The sequence below is a fragment of the Euprymna scolopes genome, chromosome 41 (genome assembly GCF_053919585.1).
Source record: "Euprymna scolopes isolate OS-2025 chromosome 41, ASM5391958v1, whole genome shotgun sequence".
In the NCBI taxonomy this organism is placed as follows: Eukaryota; Metazoa; Mollusca; class Cephalopoda; order Sepiida; family Sepiolidae; genus Euprymna; species Euprymna scolopes.
In genome coordinates this window covers 17,735,900-17,758,399 of record NC_136522.1, presented here as the reverse complement: position 1 = coordinate 17,758,399, position 22,500 = coordinate 17,735,900, and the positions used below count along the sequence as shown (strand labels likewise).

General features: G+C 36.8%; 1 protein-coding gene across 1 annotated transcript in view; it reads right to left on the bottom strand.

The window, feature by feature from the left end:
* The window catches only part of LOC145266366 (dynein axonemal heavy chain 2-like), a 369,464-nt gene that overhangs the window by 186,023 nt on the left and 160,941 nt on the right, over window positions 1–22,500 (bottom strand). Inside the window, exons 37-41 of the mRNA XM_080121989.1 lie at window positions 21,476–21,656; window positions 18,657–18,784; window positions 16,576–16,728; window positions 8,132–8,257; window positions 7,586–7,801 (exon numbers count right to left, since the gene is read on the bottom strand). Of these exons, the coding sequence (XP_079978115.1) occupies window positions 7,586–7,801; window positions 8,132–8,257; window positions 16,576–16,728; window positions 18,657–18,784; window positions 21,476–21,656 (804 nt within the window). The remainder of the gene's footprint in view (window positions 1–7,585; window positions 7,802–8,131; window positions 8,258–16,575; window positions 16,729–18,656; window positions 18,785–21,475; window positions 21,657–22,500) is intronic.

Here is a 22,500-nt window from a genome sequence, read left to right as displayed (position 1 = left end):
AGTGATTCCGTTTGAAATTCCGCCAAATCCAAATAACATACAGTTTTTCTTTTTCACAATGAAATTTTAAATCGGCAAAAAACTTTTGCATCAACTTGATAGTTGAATGAATGAGAAACTTTGTGAAAATCACCACCCCCATGTCCTTTTGGTTAGGAGCAAAGTGTAGTATCTGTTTCAATGAAATATTCAATTCACAACCGATTCCAATTCCAGTTAAAAAATTTTTTTTCATGAAAATGTCGCTGTTTTCTTGCATGGTAGCTCCCTTTAATCTTGACAAACTATGGATACCCACTTTACGGTGGGTGCCTGTGCATGGAATTTTTGTGGCAAGTGTTCTGCAATCTCCAACTCCAACTCCTGAGTCGACGTTGTTAAATACCAGTGGCAAGTGGAAATTCAGGACGACTTGAAACAATGCTGAGATATGCAAAGAGCACATATAACGCCTAGAATTCCTAAATGGTCACCCATCTCGTACCAGCCAAGCTCAACGTTGCTTAACTTTGGTGATATGACAATAACCGATTTGTCAACGTGATTATGCCGTATATTTCCTTGCATACAGTGCTTAATATTACCAAATGGTCAACCGTTTGGTACTGTGTAGGTTTCACGTTGCTTAACGTTGGTGTTCTAATTCTACTTGATGTAAAGAGTTTAAAAATATACCCCTTCAAGGTCAAAAACTAACCAACGGATAAATTCTGACTCAGAAAACAGCAATTCTCCTACCTTTGTCAGAAACGTGATTATATTCATATAGACCTAGATCCGGTCTTGAATAAATATTTATAGTATGAACACGTCCAGAGATGGATCTTATTCTCGGTTCAAATTAAGAAAAGATTACCCCCGTTTTTTTTTTTTATCGCTCATACATTTACCGTCCCATGTCCTTTGCCCTCCCCTCTGAGTCATTAATTAAAGGGGGATAGGATTCCCCCGTTTGGTGTTGTCAGCATTCACATAGCCACCACTCACTCGTGCATGGAATATTAGCCTCTTCTTTCTTAAACAGGGTCCAGTCACCACTTATCAAGGCCCAGAGGCCACTCGAGGATAAGGGTTAATAAGTGTACAGTGGTCAATGGGACAATGTCGTAGTAATTATTAGTAGTGGAAATTTGATTAAATTGGATTACTTAAGGGGAACGGCTCATCAAGAACTTGTTTACATTGGACTTGAAGATGACCATGTTATAGTCAGCGTCTATATTATCTCCTTTCACCGTGCATGAAGTATTGTTGCCACATCTATGCTGGTGCGCCAACCACTAGTCTCTCCCACTTAGACAAGGTGCAAAAAAAAAGAAAAAAGATTATTAGCCTAACAGACGCCGCACTGTCTGTCAAACTCCAGCCTCTGTCATATCACCACAGAATTGCATCTCTGCGCTTACTTCCACAAAATGTGCTCTAATGAACTTACTTCACTTGTACCCCCCTCCCCAATAACACAAGGCTAGCTACTTTACTGTGGAGGTCAATACCGGAAGATTTTCTACTCTGAAAGCCTCCTTCCTCAAACTGCATACGGTTGGAATTCCTTTCCTGCTCCGTGTTTATCCCAATAGTATCAACATACAGAAATTTAAATTTAATGTGAACATCTTGCTACCCAACTCCCCCCCCAGGTTGCCTTCTTCCTCCATAAATATGCTCCTTATCACAGTAGCCCATTACGAGTTTGTAGCAATATACCTTGTTTGTAGTGAATAAAAATAAATAAAATTGGTTTGCGATATTATCTTTTTAGACACACACTTAGAATCAGCCATTTGTTCTTAAACGCACTTGACTTCCTCCTAAAGCATCCCAAATTCAGATAAGTCTAGTATGACACGAGGCCATTTTATATTGTACAATCTGGGTCTAAAACGACTCCAAAACGAAAAAAAAAAATAAAATAAAATAAAATAAAATTTTAACCTCGTTTCAGTGTTGAAAGATATAACCTTACGAAACAAAAACTACGATCGATGCAAACATACTTTCATACGTAGCATCCCCCCCCCCTAAAAATGAAACAAAACAAAATTATTTTTATAGAAGGAGGTGGGGTAGTATCTTCGAAATAAGGTAGTAATTCGAAAATTTTAGAAAACTAAACAATGTTATATAAATTTTTTTTATTAAATGAAAAACAGAAAGAAAAATTATTTAATTCAATTAATCTTTGGCCGAATCATTCCGCGTCTTCTTCAATCTTCCTTAATTAACCTGAATTGTTTGTAAATCTGTTTACCTAACCAGAGCTTTAGGTACCTCCAACGCGCGCCACAGTTTTAACCCCGCCCTCCCTATATGCAACACGATGTAATTGTAATTTAATTTAATATTATCATCCTAACTTTTTTTTTACATTTAAAAGAAGAAGCTTCAAATAAACTGCTAATATATTTTTTAAATTTTTGCAGCATACAAAAATAATGAAAATGCGAGACAAAAATCGTGTTTACATTAGTGACGCTTTAAAAAACAACGTTCCTATGTAGTGACGTTTTTTAAGCCGTTGAGACACTCATGTTTTAAAAATCTAGCAAAAATCAAATAATGGTAATATTTTCCTGAAATTTTCGATATTTGTTCATTATTAAATAAACGTAGGTTTCGTTAAATATATTAGAGGAAATTTTTTTTTAGGTGTTCTACCCCCCCCCTCCCCCATTTCTAACTAAAAACAATAAATGTAGGTCGATAAAAATTTCAACATTTTCTAAAGCTGAAAAGATCAAATAATTATATATATATATATATATATATATATATATATATATATATATATATATATATATATATATATATATATATATATATATATATATAATCCCGTTATTTTTTTCACTTACCTTATAGTTGTAAATAAAATTGGATATAAAATCAATATTATTATGTTAAAAAAAATAAATAAACAATTTTTCTTTATTTTTTTTCTCGATAATATAATTATTTGAATTACAACAAAAAAAAAAGCAGAATTCTAAAAAATAATTATCTCTAAAAAGTTTTAAATTATATTAAATTCAAATATTACGCGATATGAAGTTTAAGATTTTTTTATATAACAGGTTTCCAATAATAAAAAAAATATATTCATATAATAAAATATATGACTCTTGAGATAATGAAAATTACAAAAGCAAAATCGACTAAAAAAAATTCGTTTGGATTTGATTATTTAAAATGCAGAGGTGATAATCAAAATTAGCGCCTTTTTTCTAAAAAGTACGGAGGTGTGTAACGACATAATCTTTAGATACATATATCAACAGAACAGGTTAAAATTAATTTTATCGTCTGTGTTATTAAAAATCTATTTTTTTTTTTATAAAGGGTAAGTCTTATATTGTTTTTATCCATTTTTTATTGTACATTTTATTTATTCATAAATTTATGCATGAATGATCTTCCATAGAAATTGACCCAAACTACAGTAAACACACAAAATGATGACTCACTACTTAATGTGTATAATGATAACGTTCTACACAACGGTTTGGGTGTGCCTACACACCATCACATGTGCTTGCAATGCAAACCTGATTCTAGTTTGAACACCTGAGCCTTAATAGCAGAAAGTCAGAACTACCTCTGTTGTCAAGACGCATACCACAAATTCACCTAACCCTAACCCTGTCCCCTGACATTTCTCTACAAAAAGACTGAATTAATACGAGCGCAGCATTCACTCGCATGTATAATGGCTGTTACAATATTTTTTATATAATGAGAGGGTAGATATTTGAATGCTGCCAGCCACAGCATTGTGTGACATAAGGGTCTAGAAAGTGAGGTATCAAGCAAATTCCCCTTAAGAAGGAGCACTCTTGCCTAGCAAAAATTGCCTGAGCATCCCCGTCGGTATTCTCCGATCAGGGCGCCTCAAGCAGTAAGCAATGAACTTACTCCACCCGAAAGACGGGTCAAAAGGCCTGGGAGGGTGGGCCTCCTGAGTGATACCCAGACGATGTACCTCAATCTGACAGGTACTGGGCCAGTTCCTGGCCTTGCACCTGTTGTCCTGATTGTCATTGTACTTTCCTACCCAGTCTCCGAGCAACCGAAGCAGCAAGGAGACTCTACCCATATCTAATGGGGTATATAATGAGAGGGTATGATTAAGGAAAGCTGAAAGGTTCTACTTATAGACACTGGCAATAGGAACTGACCAATCAAATGGAGCCACGTGCTGCTAACAACCAATCAGAAACCAGAATTGCTCCATAAAAATATTGAATCTTTTAGCATTCTCGCGCATAATTTTTTGTGTCCACATGAGAAAAATCTGTTGCTCTTTGCCAACAAAATTTTAAAGTCGAAGACTTATACAGAACAACTATCTATCAAAAACTCTTCATCGCTTGGACCTGTACAGAACAGCTATCCACCAAACACTCTTCATCTCCATGACTTATACAGAATAGCAATCCATCGGAAACTCTTCAGAAATCAAACATGGCTTTCAATTCAAGAATTGCACCAAGGACATAGTTGTTGTAAACTCGACACTGACTGCCTGTCAAAAATTCACAGAAGGCAATTTGAAATTTTTAGAAAATCAAATATACATTTTTATTAAATGAATAATTTTTTTGTTTGTTTATTTGCTGAAACTTTCGGTGTAAAACATTTTTTTCAAAGACAGCTCCTTTTTCTCTTCAGTTTGCTATTGATATAAAACACGAACGATTGGCTCCTTATGGAGAGAGAAAAGTATACGTCTGACGTTCTTGATGATTGTGGTAAAGTCTGAAATTGACATATTTATATGGTTGGCAACTATCAATAACATTGAACGTATGCTATTCTCTTTCCATGAGCAGGCGACCCCTCGAGGTTAATACCACCAGCAAAATGAAGAGAAAAAAGTATTCTTTGAAAAAGGTGTGCTACCTTTAAAGTCTCAGAAAAGAAAAATTATTTTATTCAATTAATAAAAAAAAAATCATATAAAATAATTTCATTTTCTAAAATGTTCTAATTAAACTTCCGAAGTAATGTTTTCAAAGATGTGACCAAGCCCCTTTTAGTCAAAATTAGCGCCAAACACGCAAGATTTCAGACTTTACGACAACTGTCAATAACATCGGACATATACTTTTGTCTCTTCGTAAGGAGCCTACCCCTCCGAGTTACCGTGGTACTATATCTGAGAGCTCTGGTTGTGGTGGGTGTTACCCCGAACCCCAAGCATGGCCAGGGGGTGATTTGGCCGTAAGCAGAGGGACACACAAAAATAAGCAACCAGAATGCAATCCCAGAATTCCCTTCCTTTTCTCGCTCTCTTTTTTTCCGGACAGCATGGGGTAATGCGCATATTTTTGTCTCTCCGTAAATGAGAGGATCTGAGGGGGCATACTCTCCCTCAGCATTAGTTAAGGTTAGTTAGTTTTAATTGTGCAAGTTAATTATCACTTGTAAATTGTTTTTGTAAAAATATTGTAATATTTTCTTGTTAAAAAAAATAAATAGTTAATTATATTTCTCATATATCACCATTGTGTCATGCGTCGTTGTTTTTGTATCTGCCTTAAATGCCTATATTAATAAACGAAGCGGACCTGGAGAGGAAGATTCCAATCATGTCAAACTCTCAGGGAATAAGACGTCATTCTGGGAGAAGAACTAGACAGCCACACCCAACATCTCAGGTTCGCCTTTTCTCTTCACCTAGAAAGAAAGATGCCTAATCGACAGATCTTCCTATGTGGTCCGTTTCTAAGACATTCAGTGTAACACGTGTGTCAGTCATACACCAAAAGCCGGCCTATAGGTGTACATTAATACCAACAGCAAAATGAAGAGAAAATTTAAAAAAGTCTTTGAAAAAGGTATCTTACATCAAAAGTTTCAGAAGAAAAAAATATGATTATATTCATTTAATAAAAAATTATTTAACATTATTTGTTTTTTTTTTCTAAAATTTTCTAATTTTAAGTATTTATTTGCTTCCCCAAGAAAGCAAATGTGACACAAGGTCGTTTTTAATGTGAGGGGAAAACCAGCTCTCCTAAAAGTAGGGCAAAAAGGGAGCACTCTGGTTAGGATCAAGAATAATAATTGTCCCAGTATAGAGGGTTTCCCCTCTATTCACCGGAATGAATTGCCTTAAGTGCAGAATCTGCAGAACAGATACTACACTTTGATGTATTTATTTGCTCCCCCACTGAGCAAATTAGGCACAAGGCCGATTTTTAAAGTGAGGAGTGAAGGGGAAATGGGGACCAACTCCCCGGGGAGTAGGGGAGCTGGATAGTGACAATTGGTATGAAGGGTTGCCCCTACATTGACCAAGGTCTTATATGTTGGGTCGCCCCCACATATGGTCTTTGCTTGCAGTATCTGCCGGAACAGATGGTATTTATTTGCTCCCCCACCGAGCAAATTAGGCGCAAGGCCGATTTTTAATGTGAGGGGTGAAGGGAGGGGGAAGGGAAAAAGGGGACCAGCTCCCGAGAGGTGGGAAATGGGAGCTGGTTAAAGGTCAGGCATGTGGGGTTGCCCCCACATCTGGTCTTTGCTAGTCATAGCCTCCAGCATCTGCCGGAACAGATGGTATTTATTTGCTCCCCCACCGAGCAAATTAGGCACAAGGCCGATTTTTAATGTGAGGAGTGAAGGGAGGGGGAAGGGAAAAAGGGGACCAGCTCCCGAGAGGTGGGAAATGGGAGCTGGTTAAAGGTCAGGCATGTGGAGTTGCCCCCACATCTGGTCTTTGCTAGTCATAGCTAGTCCTAGCTAGTCATAGCTTGCAGTATCTGCCGGAACAGATGGTGTTTATTTGCTCCCCCACTGAGCAAATTAGGCACAAGGCCGTTTTTAATGTGAGGTAAAAACCAGCTCCCCTAAAAGTAGGCAAAAAGGGGGCACTCTGGTTACCAAAAATAATAATTGTCCCAGTATAGAGGGTTTCCCCTCCATTGACTGGTACAAATTATCTTAAGTGCAGTATCTGCCGGAACAGATGGTATTTATTTGCTCCCCCACTGAGCAAATTAGGCACAAGGCCGTTTTTAATGTGAGGTAAAAACCAGCTCCCCTAAAAGGGGTCACTCTGGTTACCAAAAATAATAATTGTCCCAGTATAGAGGGTTTCCTCTCCATTGACTGGTACAAATTATCTTAAGTGCAGTATCTGCCGGAACAGATGGTATTTATTTGCTCCCCCACTGAGCAAATTAGGCACAAGGCCGTTTTTAATGTGAGGTAAAAACCAGCTCCCCTAAAAGGGGTCACTCTGGTTACCAAAAATAATAATTGTCCCAGTATAGAGGGTTTCCCCTCCATTGACTGGTACAAATTATCTTAAGTGCAGCATCTGCCGGAACAGATGGTATTTATTTGCTCCCCCACTGAGCAAATTAGGCACAAGGCCGTTTTTAATGTGAGGTAAAAACCAGCTCCCCTAAAAGGGGTCACTCTGGTTACCAAAAATAATAATTGTCCCAGTATAGAGGGTTTCCCCTCCATTGACTGGTACAAATTATCTTAAGTGCAGCATCTGCCGGAACAGATACTACACTTTGATCTTGACCCGAAGGCCAAGAACTTTTCTAATTTAAAAAATATTCATGTTCACCTTGACGGCTTCAAAACTTGGATCAATTTGACTCATTTTGTTCATGGCTGCTTGAAGCGTTTTCCACGTCACCGTCTTCCCGGATTGAGTCTTTCCGACTATCATCGAGGAATGGCGAGAGTTTTTCGTTTCATAGAGCTGGATAATTTTCGTGATGGTGATGGCGTTGGGTTGGAGGTTATTGCTGACCAGTTCTTCTTCAAGCACGGCTTTTAGCTGTTAAAAGAAAAAGAAAATGATTTTTTTATGCATCAAAAATGATATTTTAGAGAAAAACGTCACGAATTAAGAAAGTGAAAATATTCATTGTCCATGACGTCAGTAGTTTGAAAAGAATGATCATCAAGGAAGTTGGTTTTAGTGGTAGTGCAAGTGTTACGAATGGATGGAGTAAGTTGGAGGGAGAGGGGGAGGGGGACTTCTGCCATTAATAACCAGGATAGGCCGTACTGCAGTTAGTTCTGTGTTGCAGCTGCTGCCAACAGTGATATGGGCATGTTGATTTTATCAAAGAGAAAACAAATAATAAAAAAATGCGTAACTAACCTTGTCATAGGCGATAACTGGTGTTTCCACCCCTGGGAAAAGGTCGGACATGATGCCATTGAAAAGTGGGAGATCAACCGATGACAATTTTGCAATGTTCATGTCTTTCATCGACAACAGTAAAATCTGAAATGGAGAAGAGTTTTTTTTTTTTTTTTTTTTTTAAAAAGAGTTTTTGGCCGTCGGTCAGCATGTCACATTGAAATTTGAAAATCACACATATTGAATGAAATCAGAATAGAAGATAGTAGATAAGTAAGCAATTATTAGGTAAACAAGTAAATAAAATAAATAAGTAAGTATTAAACGAACAATTTAGAAAGTAAATAAGCAAGAAAGTAAGTAATTAAGAAGCTAAACAAGTAAGCAAATAAGCCAGCAACTAAGCAAGCAACGAAGCAAATAAACAAATAAGCAACTAAACAACTAAGCAACTAAGCCAGCAACGAAGCAAGTGAGTAAATAAGCAACTAAACAACTAAGCAACTAATCAAGCAACTAATCAACCAACTAAGCAAGTAAGCAAATAAGCAATTAAAGAAATTAAGCAAATAAGCAACAAAACAACAAAACAACTAAGCAACTAATCAAGCAACTAAGCAAGCAACTAAGCAAGTAAGCAAATAAGCAATTAAACAAATAATTAAGAAAATAAGTAACAAAACAACTAAACAACTAATCAAGCAACTAATCAACCAACTAAGCAAGTAAGCAAATAAGCAATTAAACAAATAATTAAGAAAATAAGTAACAAAACAACTAAACAACTAATCAAGCAACTAATCAAGCAACTAAGCAAGTAAGCAAATAAGCAATTAAACAAATAATTAAGAAAATAAGTAACAAAACAACTAAACAACTAATCAAACAACTAATCAACCAACTAAGAAAGTAAGCAAATAAGCAATTAAACAAATAATTAAGAAAATAAGTAACAAAACAACTAAACAACTAATCAAACAACTAATCAAGCAACTGAAACAAAAATGTAGTAGGCAAAAAAAAAAAATTAAATGTTCTGTCAGCAACAGTACAACTTCAAAATAGTCAATATCGCCCACCTCCAGAAGAGAGGGAATTCCTGTCCGTGATAACCGTGGTAAAAGAAGACACACTCCAATCGCCAGAAACACCCACACACACAATTTGCAGGACACTGCCGACTCGTCTCTAGCCTCCTGCTTTTTTAGTGGCCGGGAATTATCCATTTGCATAATCACATGAGAAAGAAACGTGATTTTCCGAGAGTTGCATGGGGTAAACGCTAATAAAAAACCCCGGACGCCATCTTGGAATTCTCTTTTCCCTCCAACCGGTGACACAACAGACGCACCCGAGGTAAGCTCTTTTTCCCCTCATTTTAGTTATTGCTACTTCTGCTACACTCCCCCCTGATCTCATGATCACAAACGGGGCAGGGGGGCAGTCGTCTCTGTCTGGTACTTCTCCGAAGAACCGGAGGCAGCACTTCCTCCCTGCCATCCTCCTCATCGCCATTATTGCCACCAGTCTGCTCCATAGGCGGTGTTTCACAATCAGGGCAGGGGGGCAGTATTCGTCTCTGTCGGGTACTCCTTCGTAAAGGCAAGACGGGTGGTCCTTCCTCCGCTTCTTCAGTATGTAAATTATATGGCTCAAAATCCTCTCCGTCGTCCTGCATCATACTCTCTGTCTTTTCAGAAGACATCATACTGTCTGAGTCTCCCTCTTCCTCCGATGTAACAACATAATGGCGAGGGTGCAAATCCTTCACGTGACGAGGCACACCGTCCACCAAAATCGACTGAGGGCTGATCACATTGGTCACCTCACCCTTGCCGAACCTCATGGTACATCGATTTTGCAGTCTTTTGACCCATACGCGATCTCCAACCTGGTAAAAGCTGTTCTTGGGACCTGGGGACGCAGTTGCGAGATTGGTCTCCTTTACTCGAACTTCGTATTGATAAATCCTGTTGGCAGGCGCAGTGGAGGGAGATGTGTCGTCTCTTGGTGTGATGTTATACCAGTAGACAGCCTCCTGTATGGGACAACACATTCTAGCCGCTATTCGTTTCACTGTACGGTGACATCGCTCCGCTATGCCATTCCCGGCTGGAGCGTATGCACAACGGAATCGCAAGTGAACTCCCCATTTACGTGCAAATACTTGGAACATATTGCTGCAGAAAGCTGTGTCATTGTCTAAAAGGAGTTCATGCGGCGCGCCACGCTCGAGGAACACTGCCTCCAACTGATGAATCACGCTTGCCGAGTCCTGCCTTGCCAATTTCCTCCAAATGGAGAAACGCGATGGACCACAGTCTGTTAAAGTTAAAAAATGGAAGGTGCCATAATGCGTGATATCCATTCCAATTCTCTGCCAATTCTCGTTAACTTCCAGCTTTCCCTTTTCCCACCTGACTGGCGCTGGGTCAATGGACTGACATTCCTCGCATTTCTGTATGACCGTTCTGACAGTTGCTTTTGTCGTGGTTGGACATCTTCTCCTGACAAAGTAGGTAGTGCGTCGCACCCCCGGATGTCCACTATCTTTGTGAATAGCCATGATTTGACTCTCATCCAGCTCGTCTGTGTGGACCGCGCCTATAACTGGGTCAAGACCGTTTTTCTTTTTCATTGCCTCAAACCACCGCTGTGGCACTCGTGTCAGTCGGTCAGCAATGTTTCGTGCTGATAGAACCAGCGTCACATCCACTGTCAGCCCGTACTCTTTCACGAGCTCCTTAAGAGTGCTTAATCGCCTCCTAATAAGCATCTCGCTTGCTGCTTTGGTGCGTACTCGCGCCTTTCCAGTTAGCGTGTCCAAGACCCAATGGTATACGCAAACAGAATCTGTCTTTATGTGTAGCACCTTGCTCTGCCACTGGAGAGCCAAATTGATGCCTTTCAATACGGCATCCAGTTCAGCCAAGTTGATATGTTGAGAGTCATCTTCAGGTCGCAGCCAACATGCATCTTCCAACACAGTTTCACACATCTCCAAGGCTGCCCCAATTGCTAGGGAGCTAGCATCGACCCATACATTCAGCTCTTTGCCGTCCACACACCAATTTCCCTGTGCCGGATCGTTCTGCTGCACAGATTTTAAGGTTTCGAACATCATACGATGTAGTACGGCGTCCCTTGCTTCATCATCCCAGCCCTTCGTTACGGAACTTACTCTCCTTCTGAGTATTCCGCAAGCCACACGAAGCCAACCGCACACCGGAAAGTGCCCAACAAGTCGACCACACAGGGAAAAGATTGTTCGTCGCGTAACAATACTGGGAGCCTCCGGAATTGCATTTCCTCGCTTCCACCGCAGTTCATTGCATTCCATCCTGACTACCAATCCCAGCACCCATGCACCGTCCTTCAACTGCTCCAGGTTCTTGCACTCCAACCCGAACTGCGCGAGGTATTCTCTCACACGGGTCGCGGGCACCACGTCTTCATTGACAAAAATGTCATCAATGTAAGCAGATGCTGCGCGGCTTATAACTTCTTCCTGAGATAGTACTTCGCTGACAATTGCTCTCATCATCAAGGGAGCCACATTCAAACCAAACCCCAGACGGGTCAGACAGTATTTTTTCCCATCGATTTCCACAGTCTGGTACTTGTAGGTATGCTCTTCTGAGGTCCAGTAGAGACACGTTAGCACCTTTTTGTCTCCACTCACGCAGCTTAGCCGCACAAACATCTGCGTTGGCCGTAAATGCGTCTACGTAATGATTTAGCTCCCGGTAGTCCATCACCGGGCGCACTTTGGCTTTGTTCTGCTGTATCACAGCCATCAGGGGAATTAGACCTTTGGGGGGTCCCAATTTATCCTCTGGGTATGGCACGAGCCAACCATTATCTATCCAGGTGTGGAGCTCCTGCGTGTATTCTTCACGAATTTCTGCTGGCACTGGGTACTCTGACATATGCAGCCTTTCAGGGGGGTGGTCCACAGACCATTTCCACGATGCAGTCCACGTTCGGTTTTGATGGTCAAAGGTAGCAGTGAAATCTGGCTCATCGATAGAAATGGCTGCGCATTTAATATTTTTCCTGGCGCCCAGCCGCACTGATCCTGTAGGCTTGACAACGACACCTCCTAGAGCTTTTATGGTGTCGATCCCTAGAAGCAAGTCAAATCCCAGTGGCTTGCCATGCACCACCAACACATCGACTCTGGCAGACACACCTTCATCAGTGGATACAGAGACCATTCCAACACCGCAGCACGCATGGGACATTCCACCAATTGTGTTGACATTTACGTTTGTTTTTCTCCAAGACCGGCACTGGTCTGCATGTAAAATTGTCCAGGAGCATCTTGTATCAATAAGCGCCAAACATCGCGTCCCGTCAACATGGATGCTTATCACCGGGAGCGTCGTGTTCACATCTTGGTTGAGAAGGAGACTGGCGCTTATGCGTCCTCCCCTTGCTCGTTTCCTGAGCAGTTCCGAGCCCAGTGTCCACTCTCACCGCAACGGTAACACCGTGTTCCACGTTTTCGACAGTCCCTTGCAAGGTGGCCTTTAACATTGCATTTGAAACAGGTCACGTTAACAGGATTATTCTGGGCCCTGTTGTTGGGTGAGCGTGTGGCCGCAACCACATCCTGATTTTGTTCGCCAGTCGTCGTCAAAATTCTCGCTCTCGACATTAGCTCCCCCATGGTCAGGGCTTTGATGTTCGGCACCTGTTGAAGAGCAATTGAGATGGTGTCAGAGAATCCAGTGACAAAAATTAATTTTGTGAGTCTCTCTAAGCTTTCTCCTGTGAATCCAGCCAATCCAACCAACTGCCTGATTTTTTTGGCGTACACATCCACACGTTCACCAGCCCATCTAACCATAGTTATTTTTCTATATGCTGCAAACGCGTCATCAGTAAATGCCTCCTTTAATCGAGCCTCAATCTGGTCTATTTTCTTTTGATCATCCTCCTCCATTTCCATGTAGAGGGCCAGCGCATCGCCTTCCAGGTATAAAGGTAGCAGACTCGCTACGTTATCCACCTGCTGAAGTTGTGCGACAAGTCTCACTTTTTTCAGCCACGCTACAACGTCTCCCTCACCAGAGAACGGCTTGATAATATCACTGCTTATCCGCACCTTCGCCATATTCGGGCCGAAATAGCTTGAAACAAAAATATAGTAAGCAAAAAAAAAAATAAATGTTCTGTCAGCAACAGTACAACTTCAAAATAGTCAATATCGCCCACCTCCAGAAGAGAGGGAATTCCTGTCCGTGATAACCGTGGTAAAAGAAGACGCACTCCAATCGCCAGAAACACCCACACACACACACAATTTGCAGGACACTGCCGACCCGTCTCTAGCCTCCTGCTTTTTTAGTGGCCGGGAATTATCCATTTGCATAATCACATGCGAAAAAAACGTGATTTTCCGAGAGTTGCATGGGGTAAACGCTAATAAAAACCCCCGGACGCCATCTTGGAATTCTCTTTTCCCTCCAACCGGTGACACAACAGACGTACCCGAGGTAAGCTCTTTTTCCCCTCATTTTAGTTATTACTACTTCTGCTACACTCCCCCCTGATAAGTAACAAAACAACTAAGCAACTAATCAAGCAACTAATCAACCAACTAAGCAAGTAAGCAAATAAGCAATTAAACAAATAATTAAGAAAATAAGTAACAAAACAACTAAGCAACTAATCAAGCAACTAATCAAGCAACTAAGCAAGTAAGCAAATAAGCAATTAAACAAATAATTAAGAAAATAAGTAACAAAACAACTAAACAACAAATCAAGCAACTAATCAAGCAACTAAACAAGTAAGCAAATAAGCAATTAAACAAATAATTAAGAAAATAAGTAACAAAACAACTAAGCAACTAATCAAGCAACTAATCAAGCAACTAAACAAGTAAGCAAATAAGCAATTAAACAAATAATTAAGAAAATAAGTAACAAAACAACTAAGCAACTAATCAAGCAACTAATCAAGCAACTAAACAAGTAAGCAAATAAGCAATTAAACAAATAATTAAGAAAATAAGTAACAAAACAACTAAGCAACTAATCAAGCAACTAATCAAGCAACTAAGCAAGTAAGCAAATAAGCAATTAAACAAATAATTAAGAAAATAAGTAACAAAACAACTAAGCAACTAATCAACCAACTAATCAAGCAACTAAGCAAGTAAGCAAATAAGCAATTAAACAAATAATTAAGAAAATAAGTAACAAAACAACTAAGCAACTAATCAACCAACTAATCAAGCAACTAAGCAAGTAAGCAAATAAGCAATTAAACAAATAATTAAGAAAATAAGTAACAAAACAACTAAGCAACTAATCAACCAACTAATCAAGCAACTAAGCAAGTAAGCAAATAAGCAATTAAACAAATAATTAAGAAAATAAGTAACAAAACAACTAAGCAACTAATCAACCAACTAATCAAGCAACTAAGCAAGTAAGCAAATAAGCAATTAAACAAATAATTAAGAAAATAAGTAACAAAACAACTAAGCAACTAATCAACCAACTAATCAAGCAACTAAGCAAGTAAGCAAATAAGCAATTAAACAAATAATTAAGAAAATAAGTAACAAAACAACTAAGCAACTAATCAAGCAACTAATCAAGCAACTAAACAAGTAAGCAAATAAGCAATTAAACAAATAATTAAGAAAATAAGTAACAAAACAACTAAGCAACTAATACACCCAACTAATCAAGCAACTAAGCAAGTAAGCAAATAAGCAATTAAACAAATAATTAAGAAAATAAGTAACAAAACAACTAAACAACTAATCAACCAACTAATCAAGCAACTAAACAAGTAAGCAAATAAGCAATTAAACAAATAATTAAGAAAATAAGTAACAAAACAACTAAGCAACTAATCAACCAACTAATCAAGCAACTAAGCAAGTAAGCAAATAAGCAATTAAACAAATAATTAAGAAAATAAGTAACAAAACAACTAAGCAACTAATCAAGCAACTAATCAAGCAACTAAACAAGTAAGCAAATAAGCAATTAAACAAATAATTAAGAAAATAAGTAACAAAACAACTAAACAACTAATCAAGCAACTAATCAAGCAACTAAGCAAGTAAGCAAATAAGCAATTAAACAAATAATTAAGTAAATAAGTAACAAAACAACTAAGCAACTAATCAAGCAACTAATCAAGCAACTAAACAAGTAAGCAAATAAGCAATTAAACAAATAATTAAGAAAATAAGTAACAAAACAACTAAACAACTAATCAAGCAACTAATCAAGCAACTAAGCAAGTAAGCAAATAAGCAATTAAACAAATAATTAAGTAAATAAGTAACAAAACAACTAAACAACTAATCAACCAACTAATCAAGGAACTAAACAAGTAAGCAAATAAGCAATTAAACAAATAATTAAGTAAATAAGTAACAAAACAACTAAGCAACTAATCAAGCAACTAATCAAGCAACTAAACAAGTAAGCAAATAAGCAATTAAACAAATAATTAAGTAAATAAGTAACAAAACAACTAAGCAACTAATCAAGCAACTAATCAAGCAACTAAACAAGTAAGCAAATAAGCAATTAAACAAATAATTAAGAAAATAAGTAACAAAACAACTAAGCAACTAATCAAGCAACTAATCAAGCAACTAAACAAGTAAGCAAATAAGCAATTAAACAAATAATTAAGTAAATAAGTAACAAAACAACTAATCAACTAATCAAGCAACTAATCAAGCAACTAAACAAGTAAGCAAATAAGCAATTAAACAAATAATTAAGAAAATAAGTAACAAAACAACTAATCAAGCAACTAATCAAGCAACTAAACAAGTAAGCAAATAAGCAATTAAACAAATAATTAAGTAAATAAGTAACAAAACAACTAAGCAACTAATCAAGCAACTAATCAAGCAACTAAACAAGTAAGCAAATAAGCAATTAAACAAATAATTAAGTAAATAAATAACAAAACAACTAAGCAACTAATCAAGCAACTAATCAAGCAACTAAACAAGTAAGCAAATAAGCAATTAAACAAATAATTAAGAAAATAAGTAACAAAACAACTAAGCAACTAATCAAGCAACTAATCAAGCAACTAAACAAGTAAGCAAATAAGCAATTAAACAAATAATTAAGAAAATAAGTAACAAAACAACTAAGCAACTAATCAAGCAACTAATCAAGCAACTAAACAAGTAAGCAAATAAGCAATTAAACAAATAATTAAGTAAATAAGTAACAAAACAACTAAGCAACTAATCAAGCAACTAATCAAGCAACTAAACAAGTAAGCAAATTAGCAATTAAACAAATAATTAAGCAAATAAGCAACAAAACAACTAAGCAAGCAATTAAGCAAGCAACTAAGTAAGTAAATAAGCATGCCAGCAACTAAGCAAGCAAGCAAGCAAGAATGTCCATAGTATCACACACACAAACGTTAAAAATCGAATTGTTACAAAAACAGTGACTCACCTCTTCGTCTGGCATTGTGGGATTGGTGCGTTTCTTTTTACCCGCATATCTCAGGATGGAAACGAGTGCTCGCAGGCCAAAATCGTAATGGTCTTGCTTGGACAATTGCTGGTTGGCGAGACTATAAAGGGTGAACACTTTCTTAGCCAAGTGCTACAATTTAGAAAGATGGGCAGAAAAATGAAAAATAACGAAATTAGAAAATTCAAACAAGATGCGTACAAAAAAAGAACTATGAATTTAAATCAGTCTAGATTTTTAAAACAACTGATTACCAAAAATAAGCAACACGAATCGTTATCCTTATTTACAAAACAGATAAAATAGAAAAAGTAACTGATTGGTGATGACTTCCGGTGTTAAAGTCGGAAATTGGAAACCAGTTAAAAACAAAAAAAAGCAGTTCCTTATTATATTATAAATAGGATGCGTTTTTGTTGTTGTTTTGTAGTTTCTTTTTTAGCAATTAATACTTTGCTTTCGACAATTTTTTAAATTATTAACACAAGAAAATCAAACTGGTTTTGATAATTGGAAAGGTTAATTTATTTTTTTATTGCATATAACATAATCAAACCTAAGCAAAGAATAAAAACATTCATTGTTTAGAATTCAGTTTAGGATATGACATCCTGAGAGGGAGTACGTGCCAGAAAAAGTTATAGAGTTTCTACCTCTGGGCATTTGATGTCGACGTCATCGAAAACACGTTTCGAGTCCTCCATAGAGTTTGAAAGGTAAAATTCAATTTATCTTTGTGTAGCTACTGACCGTTGGATCATCAGCTGATTACCATGTAACTTTGAAGATTTGAATTATTATTAAACTGTTATTAAACTTATGACTCTCCAGCAGTAATGTTCAAAATGCAACCACCCCTCCAAATGTAAAGTTCTTATCTTTAATTTTTGCTTCTTGCCAGTCATGGCATTTTTTCTGTCCTCAAAATTTGAGAAGGTCTCGAACCTTTTTAATTTTTTTATTTTAATTTTTCATGCCTGATGAAATCAAATATGATTGAAACGGTCTGCACATCGCAGCAACATATGACTATATTTACATCAAGAATAATAAATATATATATATAGGCGGCAAAAAGAAAGTCCGTACTTGTAATTTTTCAAAAACTGTAAATTAAAGCTAAATCTAATGTAACTGTTTAAACAAACTATACCTCATTTGCTTGGCCTTTTATTCTTCTATAATTTTACCTGTCCATATTTGACCTTTAATTGAAATATTCTAGTGTTCACATCAATTTAAAAAAAATAACTTCAAATTGAGGAGGCAAAAAGAATGTCCGCACAATGGAAAATTGTTATTTCAATGCAACTTTAGGACATTATTGCAACGCAAATACAACAGCAACACAATGAACTAGTTATTATTTAGTAGCATAGCCCTCCTGCAATTTGACAGCCTGCAATCTTGAATTAGACTGCAGCAATACTCCGGGGAAAGGGCATCCCACTTTTCTTCAATTTTTGTTCAAAGTTTTTCCAAATTTGAAATTTTATCATTGTGTAGCTGTTGTTTGATGTAATGCCATAGGTTTTCGATAGGATTGAGTTCTGGAGATTGTGCAGGCCAATCAAACACGGACTATCATGCTCTTCTAGGAACCTCTTCCAGCTGTGTGAATGGGAGCATTATGCTGCATGAAGATGGGATTATCATCCAAATTCCAATCAAAGTTGGGTAGAAAATGCTCAGTCAACATATTAATGTACTTGATCGAATTTATTCGACCTTGCAAGCGAACTATCGGCCCTGGACCATTGGTACTAATAATGCCCCACACCAAAACTGAACCTCCACCACCTTGCAGCGTTGAAACTGAGCACATAGGATTAAATTCTTCGTCTTTCCATTGCTTCGATGCTCAAACACTCAGCCTTCCCGAGAATATTCGTTATTTTGTATAGGACCACACAAACATCACACACGCAGATATTAAGTTTTATACATAGGTTGTCTGATGTTCTATATTTTGTGAAGTTAACATCAAAACTTTTTTTTTGTTAATCGAAACGATAAAAAAATGGAAATAAAATAATTCCTGCTTTTTTTTTATTATTTACTTTTGTATTTCCAAATCCTTCCCCAAAGAGGATAATTTCTGCAATCATGTTGGAATCAGGAACGACCATCGCAATTGGACGGAACATCGACTTTAAATTGTCCGGCAGTTCTGTTCGGCCCGCATAACCTGTAAAAAGAAAAAAAAATTGAATTTGTTAGTCAATCAGGCTGGTCGGTTACGCCAGAGACTAAAATAATATTTTCCTTGTCCGGTAATGTTAATACCCTAATAGTTTAATCTGATCCCTTATATATATATATATATATATATATATATATATGTATATATATACTAGCATTTCAGCACGGCGTTGCGCGGGTGTTTGGAGGTGTATGTTGAGCAAAACAAAAAAAAAGCGGTCAATTTTTTTTAACTTTGCCCCCTATTATGACCCCTTAACATTTATTGTTTTGGGCTCAAATCAAGTTAATCAGTTAGATCCACGTCCAAGGAACCTATATCTAAAATTTAAGTGTTTAGAACCAAAATTGTTGGAAGAGTTTGGTAGAGTTCTCAAAGGTCAAATTGTTGAACTTTGACCCCTTAACAGCCAAATTTCTGGCCAAAAACCGATCACAAAGATTTTCCCAAATCTCGGTACCCTGTATATCAAATTTCGAGTCTGTATACTTAAAATTGACAGAGTTATTGCGTAGGGAAATGTACACACACATATACACATACACATGGTCACTTTTATATATATATATATATATATATGCCTAGTAGAATAATTGAATTTCAACAAGGGTCGTTGATAGTGTTCAATCAAAGAGAGCAAATTATATTTATTTTTATTATTCTTTATGTAAATACAGTCATATCTTGTTACGATGTGCAGACCGTTTCAATCATAATTGATCTCATCAGGCAAGAAGATAAAAAAATTCAAAAATTGAAAAGGGGTTGTACCTATTCCCTAACATATATTTGCACAACGTTTTGGTCGATGTAATCTCCAACCTTCTTCAGGTCTATCGTGTCGAACTCAGAAATTTTTTTGTTGAACTTGAGAATCTGTATTGGATTTCGAACGGAACCCTTTATTTTTACTCACAAAGGAACCCTAGCACACTGGATAGAGTATTTAGTAGTGATGAGACGATTCCAATATTTTTCCCGATTCCAATACAATTACTGATTCCGTACTAAATTCCCAATTCTGATTCTTTATAAATCTCTAAATATTTAGCTATAAAGTCGTTAGTTTTTCCCGATTACTTTAAGAGCACGTGTCAAATGTGTATACTTTTTCTCAAACGTGAAAACGCATTCGTGCGAGGGTGATCTTCAGATTTTAGTTTTACTGTTCGTTTAAAATCAATAAATATTTATTATTTTATTATTACTACCAGCAGATAATTAAAGAATCGTTTTTGACATCGGAAAATATGCACAAATTTTTCCGATTCTAATACCGATTCCAATACCCCCAAAAGTTCCGATTTTTCCAATTCCTGATTCCTGATTCCGATTAATCGTCCCATCACTAGTATTTAATAAAATTCAGTTGTAAAAGTTACGCTCTTCTGCAATTGAAGGTTCAATCCTCAGTGCGGGTGACCCAAAATACAATTGTGGCTTATTTAAGATTTCTATCTGGTCATGGCTGACGAAACGAACACATGTTATGCATGTGGATTAAATAATTCCATACAGATTCCCGAGATCGAGAAAAAGATTTTTGAGTTTCCCAAGGTACACCTGAAGAAGGTTTCAGGTAACATCAACCAAAACGTTGAGCAAATAACACTCCAGATGAGAACACTAGTCTGAAGAATCCAAATGATACGAACTAGCAGAACCTGTGGAAATTCCACGGTAGTTGAAAATTTTTAAAACATTAAAATATTAATTAATAAAAGAAAAAAATAAGAAGAAATATAATAAAACAAATAACGACGAATTTAAAACAAAGCAAATTATTTTTAAAGCTAAAAAAATTGATTTTAGAAAATTTAGATTTTTTTCAATAAAAATTCAACACACAACACATTGTTTTGTCTTGTTTTTTTCATAAATAATTTTTTTATATAAATTATAAAGGACCAATTCACTTGAACATTTTTTTTTATTTTAAAAAGACACTATAATAAAAAAAAAAACCTTCGAGTCTCCTCTCAACAGGACATTTTTTTAATTATAAAATAAAATAACAAATTTTAAATCGTAAACAGACAGCTATGTTTTTTTTTGGGGGGGGAATTTTTGGAGAAGAAATGCTTTTAATGATTTTTAACTGATAAAGACTTTTTTTATATCCTCAAAACTGTACATCATGGTAAACAACTTATGGTCCCGAAAACAAGTTTAAGACTATTGTAGATACTTGGAAGCAAACTATTACATCATTGTGTTATGTAATGGGTGGTATTAAGATGGCGTATGTATTATTCTTTGGTGTTGACTGTTCGTATTAGAAAGAGTCTTAGTGTATTCATGTGTGTGATCATGTTGTTGGATGCTAGATTTTATATATATTCATTGTGAGTGTTCATATTGTTGAGATATGGAGACATTGGTGAGATATAGAGACAGGTACATATAAAGAGAGAGACAGTTCTTATATATAACGAGACAGACAGGGTACAGATTACTACAGGAGAGCCGACGGCATGTAATACACAATGATTTTTAACTGATAAAGACCGACTATGAGGGGAGGTAATTCGTTTCTCATTAATTAATGTTTGAGATGATGATTGTTTTAAGTGACACTGGACATACGGACAAATAAATTAATATTTAAATAATCAATACTCATCTCAAAACTTCAGAACATTATTTCAGCTTTTTATTATTTTTTTTTTTAATTACCTGGGTTCATCGTAATGAAGATGCCACAGGACCAAACAAGTTTGATGAGTCTTCCCTCAAAGGGGAATTTCGTGTTTCCTGAGTAAAGGGCACTGAGAATGGAAAGAATTTGCTGGGCAACAACCGACAACACTTCAATGTTGATGCGATTAAATTCGTCGAAACAACCCCAAGCACCTGTCTGTTAAAGAAAAAAAAAGAATGTTATAAAATAGAAAAGCGAACACATTTCTGTAGTGTAAATGTTGTATTTCTGCTGTATTTAAAAGAACGACAACACACTGATATATAAACATCTCTACTTATATAAAAAGAGGAACTTTGCCTGCGTGTGTGTGTGTACGTGCGCGCGACCGCGCGCGCGCGTATGTGTGTGTGTGTGTGTGTGTGTGTGAGTTCATTCCCTATGGGCTCCAAAACGGCTGGCCTGATTTTTTTTTCTGGAACTTCACACAAATATAGTTTATGTGTCTGGGGGTGTTCTTAGATAGGTTTTGTATTGGAATGCCTCCGATAAGTATTGAAAATCAATAATCGAAAAAAAAAAATTAAATAAGGAACAGTCTGATTTTCACTAAAATTAACACTCTTCTACAGCCCAAAATCACAAGTACATTTGAGAAGTTTTATCACTGCATAAGCAGAAGGGTCCGTTTTATAAAATCAACAATAGGTTCTTTGATAAGACGAGAGCGCATTCGAAATGATACTTGACTTTTGCATTTTCAACTTTAATTAAAGCCAATATATAAACATATATATATATATATATATATATATGTATATATATGGTGGATTCTCTCATCGAAGACGATGAATGAGGGTTCAGTATTCAATCTTCAGCAGCTCCTAAGCTCTGTGACACCACATGCATAATTGCAATCCTGTAGACGTGGCACAATCCTCCGCAGATGGTGAACTTTCATATGCTCGTCAGTCAAAGATGCCTTCTCGAGTGAACAGATAACCCTGCTTTGCTGCGTGCTCTGTAATCACAATGGCATACATATTCATTTTATGTGGAT